This window comes from Saccopteryx bilineata, chromosome 1 (genome assembly GCF_036850765.1).
Source record: "Saccopteryx bilineata isolate mSacBil1 chromosome 1, mSacBil1_pri_phased_curated, whole genome shotgun sequence".
In the NCBI taxonomy this organism is placed as follows: Eukaryota; Metazoa; Chordata; class Mammalia; order Chiroptera; family Emballonuridae; genus Saccopteryx; species Saccopteryx bilineata.
In genome coordinates, this window is record NC_089490.1 from 105,479,840 (window position 1) to 105,493,026 (window position 13,187).

Here is a 13,187-nt window from a genome sequence, read left to right on the forward strand (position 1 = left end):
TCTAGTAACTGGCTATTGTACGATGTGTTGTCTTATTGATGTTTTCTACCTTGTAAAGGTCCTGTCTTCAAGTCCTCCCTCTAACATTATTATATATGAGCAGTGATCCTCTAACAACTATCTTCTACTGGATAATATTTGTGATACTAATATTAGCAACCATTTTATTTCTTTATCTACAGTTAGCACAGCTTAAGAAATTAGAAGAAAGAGGCAAGTTCAGAAACTCTGCTTTTAAATTTTTATTATTTTCCAAGAGTCATAGTAAAATATAAAAAGAATAATGAGTTTTCTTGGTTCATGATAGGGTGACATATTGGAATATATTTTTGGCCAAAGCACTTAACTTACCTGTCCCTCAGCACTTAAATTCTGTATTTTCATCAGAAGTGAAGTCTATCTGAACATTTTAACATCTGCTTTCCTGTACCTAATTTTACTTTTGCTGGAATTGAAACATTCATAATTTAAATAAAAATTAAAGTATATATCACCTTATTGAGGAAAGAAAGAAGCACCTTAAAGGACACAAATTTTGAAATAGTGTTTTAAACATTTGTAAGATTTTTGTAAATGCTCTAGATGTTTTATTTTTGCATTGTTTTTACCTTGAAATTGTACAAACTTTTTTACAACTGAAATATTAGCATTAGTTTACTCAGGTTCCCTTACAATCTTAAAGATACAGGTAGGCATAGTGGATACTCTGCTGCAGGTAACATATTTTAATAAACTTTTAGATATTTCATGGTGTCACTGCCTATTCATATCGGGAATTGATATACAGAGCAATAATTGCAGAAAAGCTATCTCAATCGAAGCTGCAGTAACTACAGGGGCACAGGTCTGTGTTTTTTATACCGTGTAACCTTACGCCAGTTTAGGTTGACTGAGTAACTATGTCCTCCAACTTCATGTATAATACCCCCAGCAAAAATAGATTTAATTGTGCAGAATTGATATATATGTATGTTCCAGTTACTAATTTAAAATGTATAGAATATTTTAATATATAATTTTTGTAAAGAACTGGGATTTTTATACTACAGTATTTGTAATTAATGTCTCACTAATTAATTTTCTCTTGAAGAAAATATGCAAATTGTTAGATGCATAATGAGTGGTTTCCAAACTCTAAAGGTAAAATAAATGCACTACTCTCGTGTTATTAGAATATCTTTTTTGTGGTTTTATGAATTCTTAATCTTTGAATTTGTACTTTCCAATGTTTACAAGAAGCTTCTCTGGTTTGTTATTCCAGCACCTCCCTTGGTGAGAGCTTCATTCTGCATTTTTTTTAACTCATATGCTTTGCTTTTGGCATATGCTTGCTTTTTGCACTAGTAGAATTTTAACTTACCTCATTATTATGTTTGTAATCATTTATATAGCTTCCATAATGTGTCTGATATAGGCTAAACAAATACTTAACCAAAGTTAAAATAAATGGTAAGCAATTTTGCACATATTAAATATTAGGGTTTGTGGTATGTGTGTGTGTTTAGTTATAAAAAGAGTAAGAATGGAAAGTTTTAGTTAGTATATGTTTCAAGCCCAATTATTTTAATGAACTATTTACTTTATTAGAAAAAGTTCTGGTTTTTAACCCTTTATTCTCTGCATTAACAGTTTGCATCTTGAAGTACTTCTCTTGTTGACAAGGAATAAGCTGACTAAGCAAAGAATGGAGTCTTTGCTTGAGTGTGCACATTTATATCTGTTTAGTATTTGGTTTAGTTTACTTTGCTTAAATGCTTCTACTATTCTAAACCAAGAGGTGACCATGAACCTTTGGTTCAAACATCTGTCTTATTTTCTAGAGAGAAAGGCATTCTTTCTCTACCAAGAGATTTGTTAAAATAACTGATGTTTTTACTTTGAGAATTAGCCCAGAATTTATCATTTTATGGTATTTGTACATTCAGTCCTGCTCACATTTATTTGTCTGATAAATGATTGGTGACCGAAAGATGCCATTGAGAAATCTCTGTAGCTTTGACATTAACAGTTAATAAGAGATCTGTGAGCTGTGTGTACATGACCAGAATGGATTGGGGTAAATAATAGGAAAAGTGCATCTAGCTTATGATTGGCATATTTCTAAGTGGACTATATTATGCTGTTATCACAAGAGGACTTACACCGAGTTAAATTAATTTCTTTACTCCTCCTAGCTGGATAAGCAATTCAGATGTTCAAGTATTTGTGCCACAGTCCTCTTCCTGGGCTCTGCAACTTTGGTTTTGGTGTTGTATGCTTTTAGAATTGAGTTTTCTAAAATATTGTATTGGTTTCATTTTAGGTTAGTAAACAGCTTGGGCAGTTTAACTAGAAATAGCATATTATTGACTCACTTTCACCTGTCTTTTTTAAAAAAAATGGAAATAATCTGATTGCATGTATGACGCCCCCTTGCCCTATAACCTGATCATATAAATATAATCATTTATAAGAAGGTGAAACTGGTGATCCATTGTTTCAAAGACTTGTATGCTAGCAAAGATTTGTTCTGATTAGAGATATGGTCTACTATGACTGAAATTATTTTTATTTTTAAAAATTGCAGCACTTGTAGCAGAAAAATCAGTTGTGACATTGGCTATGAAGAGATTATTAGTATTTAAAATAATTGTAGTCATCTGGTCATAAATGAAATAGGTTGCAAAATAGACTTGGTCTTTGACCATTTAAGATATAACTGACAGTTATATTTTCCAAGACTGATTTTAGGCAGTTTTATGTATTCTGTACCAATGATATGTAAAATAAAGCACCTTTTCTACTGTAACAATTATAGATGTTATTTATTTTGAACTATTCTGAAAGAAATATTAGTGATGCAGAGTAAATATGTAGAAATGTTGATTTTTATGTTATAGGCAGGTTCATAAAGAATGCAGTGTGTCTAAAAACTTGTTTTTAAGTTAGTGTAGTATGTTTGGAAGTTATTTTCTTATAGAAATGTAAAGCCTAACCCTAATAGTAGCTGAACTACTATGCTTGTAAAAAGGCAAGTTGCTCCAAAAAACAGTCTAAACTGGTTGTCACCTCTTTTTTGTCTTCTATTTACTCTTAAAATTTTTTTATTAAAGTATAGTTGGCATACAATAGTGTATTAGTTTCAGGTGTACAACATAGTAATTCAACATTTATATATACCTTATGCTGTGATCAGCACAGTAAGTCTAGTACCCATCTGTCACCATGTGAAGTTATTATGACATAATTGATTATTCCCTGTGTTGTACACTATACATCCCCATGGCTTGTGAATTTATAACTGGAATTTTGTGCCTCTTATTCCGGCTCACCTTTTCACCCATCTCCACACCCTCTCCCCTCTGACAACCATTAGTCTGTTCTCTTGCTGTGAGTCTGTTTCTGTTTTGTTTTATTCATTTGTTTTATATTTTTAGATTCTAGATGTATGTGAAATCTTTTTTTTTTCCTTATGCTTGTCACCCATTTTGAACTCACAGCAGCTAGGCCTCTGTCCTGCTACTTCATCAACATGGCTCTAGCAGAGGTCAGGGATACCTTCTCGTCACCCAGATCCAGTGGATTCTTTTATTATACTTAGTCCTGACCGTTGCACATTTTATTAGTTTCTGTGATACCATGCTCTGCCTCTCTTTATGCACCTTCTGTCCGCTTTCCCCCTCCCACTGGTCTCCATTTGTGTTTTCAAGATTCAAGTCAAATATTGCCACCCTGATGAAGCATTTCCTGGCATGCTCCTTTTCTAGGTAGAGTCGACCCCTTCTCATATCCCCAGTGTCCTTTGTTAAATCATCTTATAAGCTTTGTGCCCTTATTTGTTGGACTAGTTCCTTTCCTTCTGCCAGATGGTAGGTCTTTGAGACAGAGACTGCGTCTTTTTTTTTTCTTTCATTTTTTCTGAAGCTGGAAACGGGGAGAGACAGTCAGACAGACTCCCGCATGCGCCCGACCGGGATCCACCCGGCACGCCCACCAGGGGCGACGCTCTGCCCACCAGGGGGTGATAATCTGCCCATCCTGGGCATCGCCATGTTGCAACCAGAGCCACTCTAGCGCCTGGGGCAGAGGCCACAGAGCCATCCCCAGCGCCCGGGCCATCTTTGCTCCAATGGAGCCTTGGCTGCGGGAGGGGAAGAGAGAGACAGAGAGGAAAGCGCGGCGGAGGGGTGGAGAAGCAAATGGGCGCTTCTCCTGTGTGCCCTGGCCGGGAATCGAACCTGGGTCCTCCGCACGCTAGGCCGACGCTCTACCGCTGAGCCAACCGGCCAGGGCCGAGACTGCGTCTTTATATCTCTTCCATTTCACCCAGTTAGCTAGTACTTAATATTTTAACAAATTATTAAAGAAAATTATCACCTTTACATCTATCTACACTCTCATTCCCCCTTCTCAGATTGAGGTCAAAATAGGAGGGAGGCTTTGAAAGGGAAAGCGTTGGTAGCAGATTTAATAAGGCTTTGGAGGAAGTACAAACTTCAGCTTCATTTTAACCTATCTGCCGTTACTTAGGTTCCTAAGAGATATTCTGGGATAAGTAGGGCTATGTCACATACTTAGTAGGCTAAAAGGTATTCAGTATAGATATGTATAGATCTCAAGAGGAAGTCTTTGGTCTAAAAAGATCTGAGTGTTTAGTGAAATAATTGGGCATTGCTGGATTATGGTTTTTAACATTGGGTGGTCAGGAGAGTGAGCTAAAAATATTTTCAAAGTTAATCTCTCTGATTTCCATATAGGAAAGCCATGGGTAATTATCTAACATTAGAAAAAAAACTACCTATTTTTAGTAATTAAGCATAGAGAACTGCTGGAGGACACGGAACACCAGCATTAGAACCACACTGGATTCCATTACTTATCAAGTCAGGTCACTGTTGTCACCTCTGAGCTTGTGGGACAAAGGATTATTACACTACTGGAAAACAAGATAACATTGGCATACCTTTCTTCCCAGTTGTAGTTGGGAATCCCTATACCTAAATATTCCTATAACTCAGGAAAAGACTTTTTTATCATGCATAGAAAAACGAATCACAAAATTCTGGGGAGAAATAATGAATTCCCTAAACTGAATAAGGAAAGAAAAGGCTATAAAAGTCCAAAGATACCAGTCTCCTTGTTCAGAGCAGATTTCTTTATCTTATTTGGATTCGTTTCCTCTTTCCAACCTCTGCAGAACTAAAATCAGGAAAATGTCCACTTGTGGGACTATTGCTCTTAGCAAGGTCATCTGAAAACAAAGTGTGGTGAGGTTCTTTTGTATATTTGGTATCTTGGATAACTTGAATTGAACAAGAACTCTGGTACTTAAAGTTCATCAAATTCACAGTCTGACTGCCACTCATGCCCATACCTCAAATTCAAAAGTCTTGAGAATACAGGATTATGAAGCCCCTTTGGCCTTGGGTAGAGAGAAGGCTAGGAAGTCATAGGTATAGGCTGTGGAGGCAACAGAAAGGTTTTCTATTTCCTGATTTGATTTGCTGATTCAGCAACAAGTCTTTGCAGAGTACTCAGAGATGTCAGGGTGTTTACATATAACCTCTGAAGATAAAAGTGTAAAAAGTATGAATCAGTGGAGTATCAGATATGAAAGCTATAACAGAGAAAGAGATGGTCCCTCATTCTACCCACTCCCCCTTTCTGGTCTCCTTACCCCCAGAGACAAGAAGCTAAAGAAGACATTATACATTTCTTAGCATGAGATTGAGGATGGTATAAAGAGAACCCTCTGTGTCTGAGCATACACAGTTAAAAATTAAAGGGACCAGCTGGTACTTGTTTTTGAACAGAGTTAACTCTTTCCACTAGTAAACCATGGTCAAGTAGATGTCTGGCTCTCACCAAAAGGATTAACCATTTCTCCTTCTATCTGGGGAGATAGAGTAGAAGTCCCCTAAGAACTTGAGAAAGGTTCCCTCCTACTTTCTCTGATTCTTATTAGAGAGGGAGGACAGAGCTACAAGTATAATTACTATCTAACATAGTAAATAAAAGTTTACATGTGCCACTCGTGATGGCATAACATGTAAGAGAGTGGGTAGAGTCCTGAAGGTCTCTGCTTGATCCAAAATCATCTTGCTATCAGTTGCCGGCTAGCACCCCCTGGTGGCATTGCCCATTCCAGCTTAAATATGGGTAAGATTTGGGTCTTTAGCCGCCTGAGATTTTTAAATAGCTATACCAATGTCTGGAATTTCTGATGAGTTGATACCCTTGTATTAGACACAGTTGGGGAGATTGGCCCTGGGGAATCTATTTCCTGCTCCCCCATTTCTTGGGAGTGGTTTGCCAGCCATTTACTGTCGGGCTTAGTCTACCTCTGGCACCGATTCCCTAACTCAAGATCACTTTAGACTGCCATGTTTGGGTACAGGGAAAAGATCGAAGGTTTCAAGATTTTTTTTTCAATTTTTTAATTGTATACCAAAATTGATAGCTAATACCCTGAATCAGGAGAAATTGCACCTTAACTGTGTCTTGTTTAATCTGCAAAGTGTTACTGCCAATGATGACCTTGGAAGACATGATTGCAGAATTGTTTATAACATTTGTGTGACCAAACTGGCACCTGTGACTGACAGAAGTGGAGAAACTGAATAGCTATGCACTTTCTGTATTTTTGGATTACTTAACATGTCAATGCGTTACTAGAAAAATGTGCCAAAGGGAATTTGTAGTTTTGAAAGTCAACAGAATTCAGTAAAGAGGCGGTATCCTTATTGGTTTATTTTGGAATTTACATAATCTATTATTGTATTCTCACTTTATGCAACTAATTATACCCAGTGAACAAAGTAACCAATTAACCAGAATTATCCCAGTGACTCCAAGCCTACATACAGGGCCGAGTAGTGCTATAACACTGCTTATAATCTCATTGGATCCTGACCTTATGGGAGCCTAGTTAGCTTCTGTGAGGAACAGCCATACAGATTCCTTTTTTCATATTATCATGTACTTCTTCCCCATTAGTGACAATAATTGGCTGATTTGCAGTGCACAGCAGTAACTGAAATGTTGGGGAGATGCTCCCTCTCTTTTGGTGAAATTATGTCTTATATAACCCTATACTTATTTTTTATTCTTATAATAATTGTGAAATAAATGATCATGCATATACCCAACAATCAGCTTAAGAATTAGAACATTCTCAGATGCCTAGAATCCCTCCACACACACCACACAAGGTAAACATTATTCTGGATTTTTAAAAAATAATTCCAGTGTTTTTCTTTATGGTTCTATCATCTATGTTATGTACCCCTATAAGTTGTTTAGAGTTACCTGTTTCTGAACTTTTATGTACCGGTAAATGGTATTATGCTGTATGTATTCTTCTGACTTTTTCCTGACAATTGTTTTTGAAATTCCCATCATGTATATGCATGTAACTATTTCATTTGTCTTCACTACTGTATAGTATTCCATTACATGACTGTACCACAATTTATCTGTTCTTCTGTTCTCGGAAATTTGGGTTATTTCCAGGTTTTGGCTATTACAAACAATGCTGCTATGATCATTCTGCCAAGTACAATGAAAGCCCCATGTGGACAGGGAGTTTTTTCTATTTTGTCTGATTTTTGTCTGTTTAGACATTCACAGTGTCTAAAACAATACCTGGCACATGGTAGACACTCCACACATATTAGAGGAATGAATGAATTATTGCACATATATCCTGGTGGCACATGGCAAGGGTTGCTGTAGGGCAGTTGTTTTCAAAGTGTGGTTCAGGGACCTCTAAGGGTCCCTGAGATCCTGTCATGGGGTCTGTGAGGACAAAACTATTTCCATAAAAATACTAAGACATTATTGTCCTTTTCACTCTCATTCTTCATGACTTTATTGTTTTCCAGATATATGATGCTATCTATCATCACCCTGATGGCTAATCAAATGTGTACTTGTATATTTTTGTGTTTTGAAAATGTCTCTTAATTTCTAATAGGGAAAAGGTTGATAAATATAACCTGCATGAGCAACAGCAATTTGAGATCCTCAATAATTTATAATGATGTAAAGAAGTCATGCTGAACTGTTTCTGAAGCATTTGTCCCAGTTTACACTCCCACTGGCTGCAGTTGAGTGCCATTGCTCCACATCTTAGCAAACACTTGGTCTTGATTGTCTTTTATACTTGTCAATTGGATGGCTATTGTGTCTTAACTGTGAGTTTGATTTGCATTTCCCTGATTGCTAATGAAGTTGAGTTTTCTCTCTGTATAAAAATGTTTCCTGTTCTGTGAAATGCCTATTCATGTCTTTTGCCCATTTTTCTGTGTGTTGTTTTTCATTGATTCATATGATTTCTGTATATATTCTGGATACCAATTATTTGTCATTTAAACATGGTGCATATATCTTCTCCCAGTTTGTGTATTATCTTTTGTAATTGCATTGAATTTGACCAACTTGGAGAAAATTGATTTGTCTTTTTAATGAGTCTTCATAGCCAAAAACATTGTATATCTCTCCATTTATTTGATCTTTTGATATCTCTCAATAAAATTTAATAACTTTTCTCCATAAAGGTATTCATGTCTTATATTAGATTTCCTAGGAGTTTTATATTTTTTAAGGCTATGGTAAGTTTTTTTAAAAATTATACTTTCTAGTCTAATTGGTTGTTGCTGATTATAGATACAGTATATTGTTGCTATGTGTTGACTTTAGATCCAGCAACCATGCTAAACTTTTACCAATTTTAGTATCTACTTATTTTTTCTAATTTTTTTTTTCATATAATTCTATCATCTACAAATAGTGAGGTTTTCTTCCTTTTTGATTCTTATAACTCAAAAAAAATTTTTTTTTCTTATATTGCTGCACAGGTCAAGACCTGTATAGTATAGTTGAAAAGAACTGATAATGAACATCCTTGTCTTATCCTTGAGTTAAAGGGAGTGCTTTCAACATTTCAGTTCAGTATTTTTTTTCCCCACAAAGAGCCTTTATTAGATTAAGAAGATTCTCTTCTAATTCTAGTTTGTTATGTTATGAATGGATGTTTTAATTTTACTGCTTTCTATCATCTATTTAAATGGTGGAATTGTTTTCTTTTTAATGTTAAAATTCTTTTTAATGTTTAAAATTATGGTAGTTGACTTTTTCATATTGAACCAAGCTTTAATTCCTAGGATAAACCCAACTTGGTCATAGGTGTGTGTGCCCACACACATTTTAATACATTGCTGGACTCAATTTGCCAGTGCTTTGTTTAGGATATTTGCTCCTATGTTCATGACTGAAATCAGCCTGTAATACTCCTTTCATGTCTGGTCTTGGCATCAAGGTTAGACTAGCCTCGTGAAATGAGCTTTCCAGTTGTCTGGAAATTTCAACTTGGACCTTGTCTTCAAAGACATTTGTCATTAAGAGAAGAATTTGAACTCTATCTTCCATTTCTTTAGGGCAGGGATCCCCAAACTACGGCCCGAGGGCCACATGCGGCCCCCTGAGTCCATTTATCCGGCCCCCACCGCACTTCCAGAAGGGGCACCTCTTTCATTGGTGGTCAGTGAGAGGAGTACTGTATATGGCGGCACCGCAAAGCGCGGCGTCGCTCATGTACAGTACTACTTCTGGTGACGTACGCGTCACAGCTCCGGAAGCCAGTCATATCACTTGTTACAGCTAGCAGTGACAAATATGGAACCGACATTGACCATCTCATTAGCCAAAAGCAGGCCCATAGTTCCCATTGAAATACTAGTCAGTTTGTTGATTTAAATTTACTTGTTCTTTATTTTAAATATTATATTTGTTCCCGTTTTGTTTTTTTTACTTTAAAATAAGATATGTGCAGTGTGCATAGGGATTTGTTCATAGTTTTTTTATAGTCTGGCCCTCCAACGGTCTGAGGAACAGTGAACTGGCCCCCTGTGTAAAAAGTTTGGGGACCCCTGCTTTAGGGGTTATAGGATCATTAGGATTTTATTATTGAGTCAGTTTTGTGTATGTGCTGCCAAAGTGAGTACACAGTTTTAATTAATAACTTTTTCTAGTAATTTGTTTCATCTTAATTTAAAATTTGATAAGAAGTTAGCCACATTATCTTTATATTTTTAGTTTCTATGGCATCTGGAGTTATGACCCCTTTTCATTCCTGCTAGTTTATTTGTGACTTTTTTAAAATTAGTTTTTCCAGAGCTTTGAATATTTAACCCATTAGTTATTTTTACAGTTATTTCCAAATGCCCAGGGTATGTTATAGTTATGTTTGTTCTTTTGGAGGAGATGTTGGGGAATGAAGTGTTACAGTTCTTTAATCTTTATTTTTGCCAGAGAATGAGCTATAAGTTTTCAGTTTTCTGAAATTTGAGATTAGCTTTATGATTTATCATGTGATCCTTTTCTCTCCATGTTCCACATATAGTTGAAAAGAATGTGTATTCCCCAATTGTGGAGTATAGTATCCAACAGATCCAACTTAATAGTTGTGCTGTGCAAATCTTCTGTGTACTGATTTACCTTACACTTGATTTCTTATTTCCTGGTCTCAAGACCTCATTATGATAGATTCTCAATATCGCTTGAAGTTACCATTATTATCTTTCTATCATTTTTTACTTTATTCTTAGGGGCAACCTACTTTAGAATTCTATCCTGGTGTATTGCACCCTTTATAATTATGCAGTCACTCTATTTCTGAATGCTTGCTCCCGTTGTTTTGTTGTTACTTACTATAGCAATATTTTGATTAGTCTCTATCTTAATATCTTAGTTCTTTCTTACATTTTGAGTTTGCAGGAGACACTTAAAAAAAGACCAAAGAAAATCTTTTTAACTGGATAGTTTTGGACATTTATATTTATTGCGATTACAAATATGTTGGATTTATATCTAGGTCCTCATCATAAATTATGTGTTGGTTTTTTTGTCTGCTTCCCCCTTGCCCTTGTCTTTTTCATTCTGTATTTTTCTCTTCTATTTGTTGAATTTTTATTTTCAATTATGTTTTTTCTTAGAGTTCTACTTGGTTTACACATCTCCTTGTTTGTTTTGTGTAATCTTTTGCTCATTGTTCATATTTTCCATGCTTCTGTTCCTTTGAACATCATTCCTTTTCCCTGTAGAATCCTTGTGGCTGATTCCTCTGTATAAACTTTTTCACTCGTGGTGCCATTTTCCCTTTAGTCTGGTGGTATTTTAAACTTCCTTTCCTTGGAAAATAGGAATTATGGGAAATATGAACTGAAACTGAGATTCTTGAGAGAATTTGCTCTGTCAGCCACTGTGGGGTGACCCACCTGAAACCACTTCATCAGCTTGAGAGTTCTGGAATTTCAGGTCCCAACCTTGATGGCTGGCCTGAATGCATTTGAGGGTGCTGATATACCCCCCTACACTCAGCACCAAAACAGACAGGCAGGTTCCTAGCTGCCCCCTTCTCTGTGGTGGCTTGTCTGGACTTCTTAGGCTTCATGTCCGGTCCCTGCCCTGTTGTTTCATGGTCTCTAGAGTTCAACAGAATTCTCAGGGCAAAGTAGGCACAGGGTTTCTGCTGACTTACCTCACAGGGTTCTTATTCTCACTTCATTTTTGGAGTTCTACAGATGGACTTACTTTCATGTCAACTCAGGGATGCGTTTTAAAAGACATTGTATATCATTTAATATTACTTTACATTGTTGCCTATATTTTATCTAGCATTTGGTTTTGTAAACTGGGAGTCATTGAGAGTAGATTGCCTTACAACTAGAGACAAAGTATAAATTAAAATTTGCTTTACTTGGTGGTTTTTTACCACCAGTCCTCAGACAAATGAATGCCGGTCCGCCAGAAATTTCATGCATGTCCCTGATGCTGTATGAAGATTACAATGTCTATAATCATTGGATCTCTACTCTTCATACAACATCAAGTGGTTAACTATTTCATGGACTGGCATGGGTCACGGACTGGTGGTTGAAAACCACCACTTACCTTGTACTTGATGTAAGTACAGGAAACATGGTAGTTTGTAGTCTATACAGAATTATAGGATGCCTAGTTCTCTCCTTTGCAGTGTCCTGCAAGGTAGCACTTTTATGAAACTGCCACTTGCAAGGTTAGAAATGTATAGAAAAATAAAACATTTTTTAAAAGTTATACTCTTCCTCCGAAGGAACAACTCTGCCATTTCCTTAAATGGCTGTTAGCCCAGTATTACTGCTTTGTGTTCTATGATTAGTGATTGCTTTAGTCTGAAAAAAGAATGTGGATTGGGTTTCTTGTAAACCTAACATTGGGGATTATACACGAATAAGCCTTTTGGCATACCTGTCCCAGCTGAAAGGCAGTCTTATAACTGAGCTTTGCTCAGAAACTTGTTTTCAATCAATTACCCAGTGTTTAAGGTTTGTTAAGGTACATTTAATTCACATGTACTCTGAAACTGAACTCTGGAAAACAAGACGCAAGTCTGACTGGTGGTGGCACAGTGGATAGAGCTTTGATATGGGACACTGAGGTCACAGGTTTGAAACCCCAAGATTGCCAGCTTGAGCATGGGCTCACTGGCTTGAGGGCAGGATCACCAGCTTGAACATGGGGTTGCTGCTCAGGATTGAAATGATCTGATGGTCACTGGCTTGAGCAAGGGGTCACTGGCTGGCTGGAGCCACCTTCCACCCACGTCAATATAGGCCCTGCCTGGTAGGCTCAGTGGTAGAGCGTCAGCATGGCATGTGGATGTCCCAGGTTCAATTCCGGGTCAGGGCACACAGAAGTGACCATCTGCTTCTCTACCCCTTCCCCTCTCACCCCTCTCTCTGTCTCTTCCTCTCCTGCAGCCATGGCTCAATTGGAGCAAGTTGGCCAGGGACACTGAGGATGGCTCCATGGCCTCTGCCTCAGGTAGGCTAAGAAGAGCTCAGTTGCTGAGCAACAGAGCATCGCTCTCTAGTGGGTTTACTGGGTGGATTCCAGTTGGGGCACATGTGGGAGTCAGTCTGTCTGCTTCTCCTCCACTCACTGAATAAAAAAATAAAATAAAAAAGTCAATATGTAAAAATTAATATGTAAATTATCTAATTCAGGGAGACCAGAAATGTGCATTTAAAATAGACTAGCTTTTGGTATAGATCTTACCTAATATCACTTGAGTGACTCAGAAGTATATTTTATCACATAAAGCAACAAATATAGTCTTGTTTTGGACTGTTGATAAAATAATAACTTTCCCTAAGAGAAAAAAACTT

General features: G+C 36.9%; 1 protein-coding gene across 2 annotated transcripts in view; it reads left to right on the forward strand.

Annotated features, from left to right (window-relative positions):
* HCFC2 (host cell factor C2) overlaps positions 1–12,868 on the forward strand; it is a 48,159-nt gene extending 35,291 nt beyond the window's left edge. Inside the window, exon 16 of one of the 2 annotated variants that reach the window (XM_066263089.1) lies at positions 12,780–12,868. In XM_066263089.1, coding sequence (XP_066119186.1) covers positions 12,780–12,817 — 38 coding nt within the window. In that variant the 3' untranslated portion in view covers positions 12,818–12,868. Of the gene's footprint in view, positions 1–7,134; positions 7,155–12,779 lie in introns of those variants that run through there. The other variant, XM_066263106.1, reaches the window with a different exon arrangement.
* Positions 12,869–13,187: the final 319 nt, after the last annotated feature.